Source organism: Meyerozyma guilliermondii, genomic scaffold, assembly GCF_000149425.1.
Source record: "Meyerozyma guilliermondii ATCC 6260 scaffold_5 genomic scaffold, whole genome shotgun sequence".
Taxonomy (NCBI): Eukaryota; Fungi; Ascomycota; class Pichiomycetes; order Serinales; family Debaryomycetaceae; genus Meyerozyma; species Meyerozyma guilliermondii.
Window position 1 is genome coordinate 824,979 of NW_001809796.1, and position 11,324 is coordinate 836,302.

At 44.9% G+C, this 11,324-nt stretch overlaps 4 protein-coding genes across 4 annotated transcripts; 3 read left to right on the forward strand and 1 right to left on the reverse strand. All coding sequences in view use genetic code 12, as the record gives it.

Moving 5' to 3' along the window:
• Positions 1 to 144: 144 nt before the first annotated feature.
• On the forward strand, positions 145 to 1,833 carry UPC2 (Upc2p; the record flags this gene model as incomplete). The annotated part of the gene is made up of 1 exon (XM_001483616.1): positions 145 to 1,833. One exon carries the CDS (start codon positions 145 to 147, stop codon positions 1,831 to 1,833), a length of 1,689 nt encoding a protein of 562 aa, XP_001483666.2.
• A 336-nt stretch (positions 1,834 to 2,169) lies between these two features.
• CDC42 (Rho family GTPase) lies at positions 2,170 to 2,745 on the forward strand (the record flags this gene model as incomplete). The annotated part of the gene is made up of 1 exon (XM_001483617.1): positions 2,170 to 2,745. One exon carries the CDS (start codon positions 2,170 to 2,172, stop codon positions 2,743 to 2,745), a length of 576 nt encoding a protein of 191 aa, XP_001483667.1.
• Positions 2,746 to 3,068: 323 nt separating this feature from the next.
• CHK1 (Chk1p) lies at positions 3,069 to 10,355 on the forward strand (the record flags this gene model as incomplete). Its single annotated transcript, XM_001483618.1, has 1 exon — positions 3,069 to 10,355. One exon carries the CDS (start codon positions 3,069 to 3,071, stop codon positions 10,353 to 10,355), a length of 7,287 nt encoding a protein of 2,428 aa, XP_001483668.2.
• Positions 10,356 to 10,397: 42 nt separating this feature from the next.
• Positions 10,398 to 11,159, reverse strand: GCF1 (Gcf1p; the record flags this gene model as incomplete). Its single annotated transcript, XM_001483619.1, has 1 exon — positions 10,398 to 11,159. One exon carries the CDS (start codon positions 11,157 to 11,159, stop codon positions 10,398 to 10,400), a length of 762 nt encoding a protein of 253 aa, XP_001483669.2.
• Positions 11,160 to 11,324: the final 165 nt, after the last annotated feature.

Sequence of the window (11,324 nt, forward strand, 5' to 3'; positions counted from 1 at the left end):
ACACACCCTCGACCGCAGCGGTTCACGTGAGAAAAATAACTATACGATTAAACGACAACGTTTAACTATAATTCATCCACCTTCAACTGTGGAGACAATCGTTCAATACCACCACCATCCACAACAACAACAACTACAACCAGAATGACATTTCTGCCGCCAAAGTCGCTGCATTCAAAAACGTCTACAGGCAAGCGAAAGTATCACCTGAAACTGAGAAATGGTTGTCTGACTTGCAAGAGAAGAAGGGTCAAATGTGACGAAACTCGACCCCAATGTGTCAAGTGCACCAACATGAAGTTGGTTTGTGGATACACTTTGCCAGACGATCAAGAACCAGACCCCAAGCGTCAACACTCGTCGCAGCCACAACAGCAGGCCACCCCTGGCTCAACTCCAGCGGCCACGCCGAGCCCCAAGGGTGCTCCCGGACCAGCGTCTGTGTCTGAGGCATCGGTAGCGGCAGCAGCGGCCCTGGGATCGAGCGGTACGCCGGATCTCGCCAGTCTTCTCAATGCTGGAAATCTCAATAATATCAATCTCAGCCATCTTGTCAACAATATCAGCGGAAAGGGAGCCGATCTCGGCAGTCTTGCTAGTCTTTCCAACTTGGCTACGTTGGCTAATCTTCCCATTGATCTCTCGAATCTTGGGCTGATGCTCCAAACAAACCTGCCACCAAAACTGGACCACCATTCGCGGCCCGCACCAGGAATTTCTCCCAACGTGAACAACAGCCGGATGCCAGACCCATTGGGGACCGACGCTGCCGTTCTCAACATGATGGACCTTCGGTTGATGTTCCACTACACTTCGCAGGTGTCGAGCACCATCACTGGCGCCGGCATTTCCGATACCAATATCTGGAGCTACGATATTCCCATGTTGGCGTTCCAATATCCGTTTCTAATGCACTCTATTCTAGCATTTAGTGCTACACACTTGCTGCGCACCGAAAAGGGTCTCGACCAGTGCGTTACCTGCCATCGTGGTGAAGCATTACGGCTTCTTCGAGAAGCAGTGTTGGATATCAATTCCGATAATACCGACGCTTTGGTGGCTCTGGCGTTGATTCTAATCATGGACTCACTCGCCAATGCGTCGCTCCCACTGGCAACATCACCCAAATCTCTTCCTGCTTCGGCGTGGATCTTCCATGTTAAAGGCGCTGCCACCATCTTGACGGCGGTATGGCCGCTCACCGAAGCGCTGCGATTCTACAAATATATATTCGTCGACTTGGGAGATTTGGGAGATATAATGAACCATAAAGTTAACCTCAAGTCACGCTCGGAGGACTACTACTCGGACCTCGAATGCCACGACTCGGATATCGCCGACTTGTTCCCCATTGCTATCGATTCACCATATCTCATCACCCTCGCTTACCTCAACAAACTCCACAAAGAACGATACAAATCTGACTTTATTCTTCGAATATTTGCGTTCCCGGCACTCCTCGACAAGACATTCTTGGCACTCTTAATGGCAGGCGATATCAAGGCCATGAGAATCATGAGACTGTACTACAAACTCTTACGATCGTTCACCATGGAAATGAAAGACAAGGTGTGGTTTTTGGAAGGAGTGGCTGAGGTGCTCCCCGTGGACGTGGAGGAATACGCTGGGGGTGCTGGAGGCATGCACATGATGCTTGATTTTTTGGGTGGAGGACCGGCCATTGTAGACAATGAACTTGACGAAGAAATTCGCAATTTCGATGGAAACTTGGCGACTCGTCTTGTTGACCCAGAAAACCTTCCAAGCGACGTAGCGAACGTCGACGACGACCAGAGCTTTATGAATATCGGGGAGCTTCCTACTAGTACATAATATATGCCTACGAATATATGAATTTTATTTGGTGGTAGTGTAGTGCGAGCCAGACACCACATGCAGAGGCGCCTGCGTGCGCGGGCTAATATTTGTCTCGAAAAACTCAAACATTTTGCACCATTTTGGTTGAAACAACAAAGGGATTCATTTTGGAAATTCAATTTGCATTTCAGTTTCTTTGGATCTTTCTCAACTAAACCTCTACCTAGGTCCAATACATTCCCCTAAGCTTGTCCAATATCCATAAAACCTGGTTTATTTTTCTTCTTCAAATCTACAATTTAGGGGCGTTTGGTTTCCTGATTCAGTTCGCTATACCCAATCCATAACAAAATGCAAACGATAAAGTGCGTGGTGGTCGGTGATGGTGCCGTGGGTAAAACCTGTTTGTTGATCTCGTACACAACTTCCAAATTCCCTGCCGATTACGTGCCTACGGTTTTCGATAATTACGCGGTGACGGTAATGATTGGTGACGAGCCATTTACCTTGGGGTTGTTTGATACCGCGGGACAGGAGGATTATGACCGGTTGAGGCCGTTGTCGTACCCTTCTACTGATGTGTTCTTGGTTTGCTTCTCTGTGATCGCACCCGCCTCATTTGAAAACGTCAAGGAAAAATGGTTTCCCGAGGTGCATCACCACTGTCCCGGAGTGCCATGTCTCATAGTGGGCACACAGACCGATTTGCGTAACGATGAAGTGATTTTGCAAAGACTACAAAGACAAAAGTTGTCACCCATCACTCATGAAATGGGAGACAAACTTGCCAAGGAATTGAGAGCGGTCAAATATTTGGAATGTTCAGCATTGACCCAGCGCGGGTTGAAGAGTGTGTTTGACGAGGCGATCGTGGCGGCATTGGAGCCGCCTGTGATCAAAAAGTCCAAGAAATGTACCATCTTATAATCCATAGAGCTCTTGACGAGCTAATCCATGAGTGTATCGCCATATCACCATCACTAAACAAACCATCTCACCCTCTCAACCACTCACCATCTCAATCACCATCTCCATCTCAATCACTTCAGCCTCTCTTCTCTTCGCTGATTGCCGTGCATATAGCTGCAGCAACCTCGCGACGCCCGTTGCGGCTGAAGCGGTTGACATCTGAGACACAATTTTACCTTCTTTAAGTTTGGCACCGTTGACTATTAGCGTTTCGAGTCGATTCCACACCACTGCCCGTCCCCATATTATACTCCTGGACATCTTCGCACATTGTGAGAGCCATGAATTTGTCCCAAAGTTGCGCCTCTGATCTGCGACAGGGTCTCACTGAAGAATCAGATGGGTACGCTTCCACGCTTCATGATTTGGTGGGAAGCCCAGACCGCAATAAGTTCTCGGCTGAGGCTTCCACGGACCGCTCGGATGTCAACTCATCCACTGGAAGTTTTCGTAGAAATGCCAGAAGTGTGGATTTTGATGCAGACGCCCCGAGCCAATCCACCGATATTGCCACCGGAGCAAGCAGCAATATGAGACTGTTTGTGACAGGAACCCAGTCTAACTCGTCCACTAGCTCGGCCCAAGAGGTTCAAGCTTTCAAGTCGTACATCAACAACGTAGATTACGTGAAAAATCAGAACAATTACTTGAACGAAAACCTCAATAATGCCCAACAACGAGTCCCCGAATCCACCAGCGACGACCATCAGCTCTTGGAGTCCGACTCCGTCGACGGATACACCCTTATATCGCAATTTGAAGCCGACGTGGAACGAACCACGCTTCTTTATCGTGCTGTTGAAATAGACACTAATGCCCCGGTTCTCATCCGAATTTCTCCCCTAATAGAAGACAGCAACTCCATGGTCCGAACTCTTAACGAGTGGTACATTCTCTCTGGCCGAAACCCACCGGCTCAGCACCGTCTTTGGAACAATGACATGGTGGAAAATGACTTTCTCAAGCCTCATAGCCGCCCACCTTTGGGCGACAAGAATGCTGAACGTTATTTGGCTCAACCCGCAACCTTACCATTGAATTTGACTGGAATCTTGTATCCAATTGGCGTGATCAATATGGCGACTTCAGGAAAACAGGGCGGCGGACCGAGACGAATGGCTCTAATTTATCGAGACAAGAATTATCTGTCGCTATTTGAGTATCACAGTAACAGCAGCAGCGGAAGCGATACTCTGTTCGATCCCACCTTGGGAGTGCTTGCGAATTCCTACAGCGGTCGTTCATCCATATCCGTAGGAGCCAGCACCACCACCAATGTGCGACTGTTGGGCTCAGGAAGATTTGAAGAAATTTCCAATAAAGTGAGACAGAGTCCACAGCTGCCTCTCAAAGTGGTGGAGGTTCTTGGGGACATTATAAATGTGGTCAAGACTCTCAAAACAGTCCATGAGCTTGGAATAGTACATAATGGACTCACGTCGAAAAATATCTTCAAATGTGACAACGGAAGAGTCGAAATCTCAAGCTGGGACTTTTCTTTTAGTGTTCAACCAGAAGACTGCACTAATGGACACAGAAAGCGGAACCTGACCAACTTGATGGCAATCTTGCCATATCTTTCCCCAGAAGCTACGGGAGACATGAACAAGCGAGTCAGCTACAAATCTGACTTTTATGCTCTTGGAGTTATATTATACGAACTTATCGTTGGGGTTCTTCCTTTTCAGGCGCAAGATGCCGCTACATTGATCAGAATGCATCTTTTCCAAAAACCATTGACGCCGGAATTATTGGCACCTTCGTGGATAAATTCCCATCTAAGTAAGCTCATTATGAATTTATTGGAAAAGGAAGACTCCAAGCGACCAACTGACTCTGGAATATTGCTCGAAGAACTTATCCAAGTTAGAAACGATTACGTCGATGAGATCAAAGATAAAGGCGGCGAGACATTCATCAACTATGTCAAACAAAATGAGCACATCAGCCGGTTTTTGATCAAAGAGGAACCAAAAGAACCTATGCCCATGCCTCCTGTCTTTTTGCTTTGTGAAGCAGTGTACGGAAGAAACGAAGAATACCGAAAAATATTCACCACCACTGATCGTCTTACCGAAGGAGAAAATGTGGTTTTGATTTCTGGTCGTTCAGGCTACGGCAAATCTGTTCTTCTTGGTGACTTGCGTACGGCTTCAATTGCCAAGACCAACTTTCACTGCAGCTGGAAATTCAGCAAATCCGATGCAAACATTTCAGTGTACACTGTCTTTATTTCAGCAATTTCTTCGATCGTGAAACAAATACTCAAGTCGTCAAAACAAGATATCGATAAATGGAGAGACTTGATTGTTACAGAGATTCCACTAGATCTTGGGGTTCTTTTTTATCTTGTTCCGGGTCTTAAGCACTTATTAGGGCCCAAGTATGCGACTCTTCATCGCAGAAAGGATTCATTAAACCCCAAAGATGTGACTTCCGATGAGCCCTTGGATGACTCAGACGACTCGTCTCTGAAGTTGAAACCAATTCGTGATGCTGATTACCACAATTTCAGCCTCGAGCTCAAGTATCGTTATATCGTGAAAGCGTTTTTGTCGCTAATTAGTATGGAGGGCCTCACGATGTTTTTGGACGATATTCAATGGTGTTCACCAGGAGAGATAAGCTTGCTTGCAGAAACGGTCAAATTCGTCCAAACTCAAAATATAACTAGCGGTTCTCCAGGGTACTTGAAAATCATCGCAACCATGGATTCAGATACTGAGAAGACATATGATACTGATTTTGAAGCATCTGAGGACACACTCGTGGATTTGTTCAAGATTTCAGGTGCCAAGGTGTTCGAATTTCAATTGAGAGAGATCTCTAGAGACTCATTTTCCTATTTTCTTCAATCGTCGTTGGTGATGGATTCGCCATACAACTCTGGCGATGAGGTGGCATCGTTTGCCAAAGACGAAACCACGAGTTTGTCTTCAATGTATGGCGAACAGGTCTCCAGCATCTCGAAGGACATACTCAAAGACGAGAAAGTGGATTCTTTATCTCTGTTTTTGTATCACCACCTCAAGGGAAATGTGCTTTTAACGAAATACGTCCTCAAAACAGCATTCATGGAGGGCAAGATAAAATATCGAACTAATCTTTACAGCAGGAGATGGGACTTTGATTATTCGAAGTTTAACATTCCTATCAATCAAGACGATATTATAGCCAATTACCTCTCGACAGCATTGACTCCTGAAGCCATGTCACTTATGAAATTTGCAGCCATCACCACAGAGGGTCACTTCTTTCGTCTATCAGAACTTATGATCGTTGCGAATCTTGGAATCAAAGAAGTCTACGAAACCGTCAACTTGTGTGTAGAGACTGGAATAGTATCACCTGGGGGACCATTTTACAAACTTCCTTTTCACTTGATGGCCGATAGCGATTTTCCCGTGGAATTAACCGACTCAGAAATATGGAATTTGGCAAGTGAAGCAGTGTATAAGTTTGACCATGATTCTATCTTATCGGCAATAATAAGCAGTCTTGTTCTGACGAATGAACTTCAAGAATATCATCGACTTTGCGGTTTACGCTACTACAAAAAAATTCGGAAAGAAACAAACTACAGCATCTCTTCCTATTTGACCATGGCAAGCCATTTTGCAAAATCATGGAAAATTGTGCGCCGTGATGATTGCCTGACATATTTCAAGGTGTTGGTGAAAGCTGGCAGACTTGCGATGTCAACCTACAACTTGAGTTCGTCTCTTATTTATTTCCAAGTTGCCGACCACTTTATTCGTGAACTGAATGTGAAGCACAAATTGCGTAACAACATGACAATGTGTCAGATCCAATACTATTTGAATAACTATAATGATTGCTTAAGAATTATTGATGAGTCCGAAGCAAAGTATGGCCTTGACAAGACTCGGTTTGTGATTTTTAAAGTTCGAAGTTTGATCAAACTTGGCCGACGCAAAGAAGGTGTCAATGTTGCGGTCGAGAGTCTCAATTATTTGGGTATTGATATAGAGCCAGACGCTACATTATCAGAAGACGAGAGGAATGACAGGTTCAATGGCCAGATACCTCTGTCAGCGCTGGAAATCAGAGCCATGAAGAATCTCGAGCTTGCCCAAGATAAAAAGGTGCTTTTGATTTATGAGCTCATTTCGGAGATTTTACCATTTACATTCTCGACTAACAACTACAAGCTTCGTGACTGTTTGGTGCTATATTCGGTTGATATGATGCTCAAATTTGGTATCAGTCCTTTCTGTGCAATTCCGCTTTTGTATTTGGCCAACAAGTTTGCAAGAGAGTATACTGAATCCGGGTTCATCAAGGCTCTTGAATACAGCAAGCTTGCTCTTTATTGGGCCGACAAAAACGAAAAGAATTCCATTGTGTATGTTCAAACCGTTTACGAGTTGTTCGTCAATTCGTTGGCAGTTTACTTTGAACCGTTGGCCGACGTGCTCAAGTATTACGAAACGTTCAGTTCTTCACTTCTGGTTTATTCTCGGCTGAAAAACATCAAGTTGGCCAGTAGCACAAATGCTGCGAAAATCCACCTTTTGTTGCTCAGTGGAGTACCTTTCAATGCTGTTTTTCCCAGTTGGACCAATAATAGATTTGCTATTGAAGACAAGTCAGATTGGAACCAGCTTCTTTTCAATGGTTTGAAGATGATGCAAGGAGGTTTCCTGCTTGAAGATTTCGAAAAACAAACTGCTCAATTTGAGCCTAATCCTGATATTTTATTCGTCAGCAAGACATGCAAGCTTTATTATTTAACAGTGAAAAACAGGGTTGAGGAGCTGGTTCGTATCGTTGTCGAAATGATGGAGGATTACATGCCTCAAATACCGTTAACTTTGCTTCACGTTGAATTCTATTTTATAGCCGGTATTGCGCTTTGTCAGGATGCGCAAGGAATCGACAGTAGTATCCAAAGAGATATGCTAAACGAGATTGTCGGAAGAGTGCAACTTTTTGCTCAGTTTTCACCTTCAACTTTTGAGGGAAAATATCTCATACTCAAGGCAATGCAAGAAGCCAATCTGTCCAATTATTCGTCGCTCGAGATTCTTGACTCTTTTGAGGATGCTATTGAAGTGTCTAAACGAAGCAATAATTGGTATGATGTCGCCTGGGGTACCTATCTCTGCGCTTTATGGCTTATGAAAACTAGTACAAGTGCCAAGCGAACTTCTACTTTTGCAGGAGCAGCACTTGTCGCATTCAAGAGCTTGGATGTTGATTTGCTAGTAGAAGCGGTGGAACTACGTTTGGGGCTGTACATCAAGAAGTATAATTGGGCTGGAGTTGAGTCAATTGAGGAACCACAGGGCCACTCGTCCAAGCCGTTGAGTCGGGTTTTGAACAGAATGTTCACTTCTCAACTACCGAGATCGAAAAGCATCTCCAAAGCAAACCATGATCCCCAGGAAAAGGCGGTTTCCAGAATCTCCAATGATTCGGTAGAGTTAAGAGAGACCGTCAAAGCCTGCCTTATGATTTCCGAATCCACCTCACAAGACGACATCGTTACAAAGTTATTGGAAACTACGGTCTTTTATTCCAAAGTCGATTTTGGGGCCGTGGTGCTCAATAGTCAAGGTGACGCCTGCATTAAGGCAATCGGGTCGTCGAACAGTATCATTTCGTTGGATAACGAGCCCCTCAGCTCACGAACTGACTTGTGTCCATTTTCCTTGCTTGTGTATGTGTTGTACAACGGTAAGGTCGTTAATAAGGACGAGGACAGGATATTCTTTAACAACAATTTTGGCCAAGACGAATACTACAAATCCAACAGAAGTGATTCAGTCATCTGCATTCCGCTCAAGAACGACGAGGGTGTGTTTGGTGCTGTGTACTTGGAAAAAACAGAAGTTGGTAATTCCTCAACTTATTTCAGTAGCGAGTCCAAGGATCTTCTCACGCTACTTTGTTCACAAGCAGCAGTGTCGCTAGCTAAGGCAAGTCTCTATGATCGAATGGCCCTTGCCAAACGGGCTGCTGAGAATGCTACCGCAGAAAAGGCTAGCTTTCTTGCCAACATGTCGCATGAGATTCGTACTCCGTTTAACTCGCTTCTTTCATGTTCGTTGTTCTTGCTCGACACCGAGCTTAACAATACTCAGAAGGAGTATGTTGAAACCATCAAGACTTCAGCCATGCTAACGTTGAACATCATCGACGGGATTCTTGCGTTTTCCAAACTAGAGCATGGTTCCTTCACGCTTGAAAATGCTCCATTTTCTTTGAACGATTGTATTGAAAGCGCCATTCAGATCATCGGCGAGCTGGCTTCTGTCAACGATTTGGACCTTGCCTTCTTCAACAAGTGTCCACTGATCGATACAGTCATTGGTGATGTGACCCGGTTTCGACAAATTGTCATTAATCTTTTGGGAAACGCAGTAAAGTTCACTTCCAAGGGCCATATCATCGTGACTTTGGTATCCAACCAGATCAATGAAAGCAGATATGAGTTTGAAATTTGTGTGGAAGACACAGGAGTTGGAATCCCCAAAAAAAGCCAGAACAAGGTCTTTGGAGCATTCTCGCAAGTGGATGCTTCTTCACGCAGAAGTTTTGGTGGTTCAGGATTGGGACTTGCTATTTCAAAGAAATTAGCTGATTTGATGGGAGGAACATTAACTTTTAGCAGTGTCGAGGGTATGGGAACCAAATTTTTCCTTAATGTCAAAGCCCAAGTGCACGAGTTCAAAGAGCCTGAAATACTAGTCTCCGATGAAATAGCAGCGAAAAGAGGCATCAACAATAAAGCGTTGATTCTTGATAATCACCGTTTGGGCCTGCTTGCGTTGCAAGAGACACTTGAGTTTCTTGGCTTACTGGTGGATCTAGCCATGGACTTTGAAAATATTAGACGTCCGTTCAATACCTACCTGATTGTTTTCGTGGATCAAATCTTCTTCGATACGTTAAAGACCAAAGAAAATCTTCGAAAGTTGAAATGCAATATCGTTTTGATTGGACATTTTGGTAAAGCTTTACCACTAGAAGTGGACAGAGGCACTATAGCAGTCATGATGTGGCCGTTCCAGCGGGCCAAAGTGGTCAAGATAGTCAAAGCGATTACTGAGCCAGAACCTCGAGGTCAAGTAGTAAAGGCACTTTCAGATCTTTCAATGAGCGACGAAAAGTTGTTGGCAGATGAGTACCCGCTTCGAATTTTGTTGGCTGAAGATAATATCATCAATATCAAGGTAGCTCTTCAACATTTGAAAAAGTTGGGTTATCATGCTGATTCTGCCAAAGATGGAGAGGAAGCTTTGGCAAAATGTATAAGTGCATTTGAAGATAAAGGGCCCTACCAAGTGGTATTGATGGACATCCAGATGCCCAAAAAGGATGGACTTGCTGCGACATTAGAGCTTCGTGAGGAATTTCGAGCTCGAGGACAAGATACTCATCTTCCGTATATCGTAGCATTGACCGCTAATGTTGCTGGAGAAGACAAGCAACGGTCGCTTGAAGTTGGAATGGTGGATTTCATTTCGAAACCAATATTGCCCGAGCAGTTGGAGAGGGTTCTCCGTGGGTTAGGTGAAAAGATATACCAGCAAAAGGGGTAGCTGTACATTATACATATTAAGACACTTATAGAACGAAACTTTTCAATTCTTCGACTCCTTGTACAATTTGATTCTGTTCTCGGTCCACTGTTGGATCTCGGAACTAAACCTCTCCTTATCTGCGGTCGAAGGCTCATAAGAAGCACGTTCTTCAGCAGACAAGTTCTTCCATTGCTGGGCCAAAGAACGGTTTATGTCGGCAAAATCACGGCCATCGTTAACGTAATTTTCCTTGACAAAGCTGGCGTAAGCCGAGGCGGGTGCCTTGGGCTTGGGGGTGTAGATACTAAGCATTTTTTCGTTGAATTCATCAGCCTTATCCTGGTACTGGTCGTGGGTACTTTGGTCCAATTGCTTCCATTCGCGAGAAACGTCAGCAAGCGAAACAGGTCCAGACCCGGATGTTCTCTCCTTGACATACATGTTGAACGCAGTAATACGACGATAAGGTTTGGTGGCCTTTTCTACGAGTTTCTTGTGTTTAAGTTCTTCTTTCTTGGCTTGCTCCCTTTCCTTAGCAGCCTTAGATCTCTGGGATTGACTCAATGCCTTCTCTTTTTCGGCAAGCTTCTTCTTGCGCTGCTTCTCTAACTTTGTTTCGGCGGCAAGCTTCTTTTTAAGTTCAGCAAACGTCTTTTTTTCTTTGGAAAGTTTGGTTCGGAGTTTTTTGAGTTTTTCCTTTTCGGCAGCAACCAGAGCATTTTGCGAGGCAATTTTCAAGAGCCGAGTGCTAGCACCAATAGGGGCAAAGGAGGACACCGAAAAGTGGCGTATCGCAGGAACTAACAGGGGAAAGCGTAACATTTGTGGTAAGGAGACCTCTCACCGCGCGCAGTGTTTGTTTACGGTGGCTGGCCCCTGGTGCACGGGTGCGCACAAAGTGATTTCAGTTACTCGCAGTGATTCAGGAAAGAAGTTGGAAGTCCTACACGTGACCGCGGTTGGCAAAAATCTCATCGATCGACACCT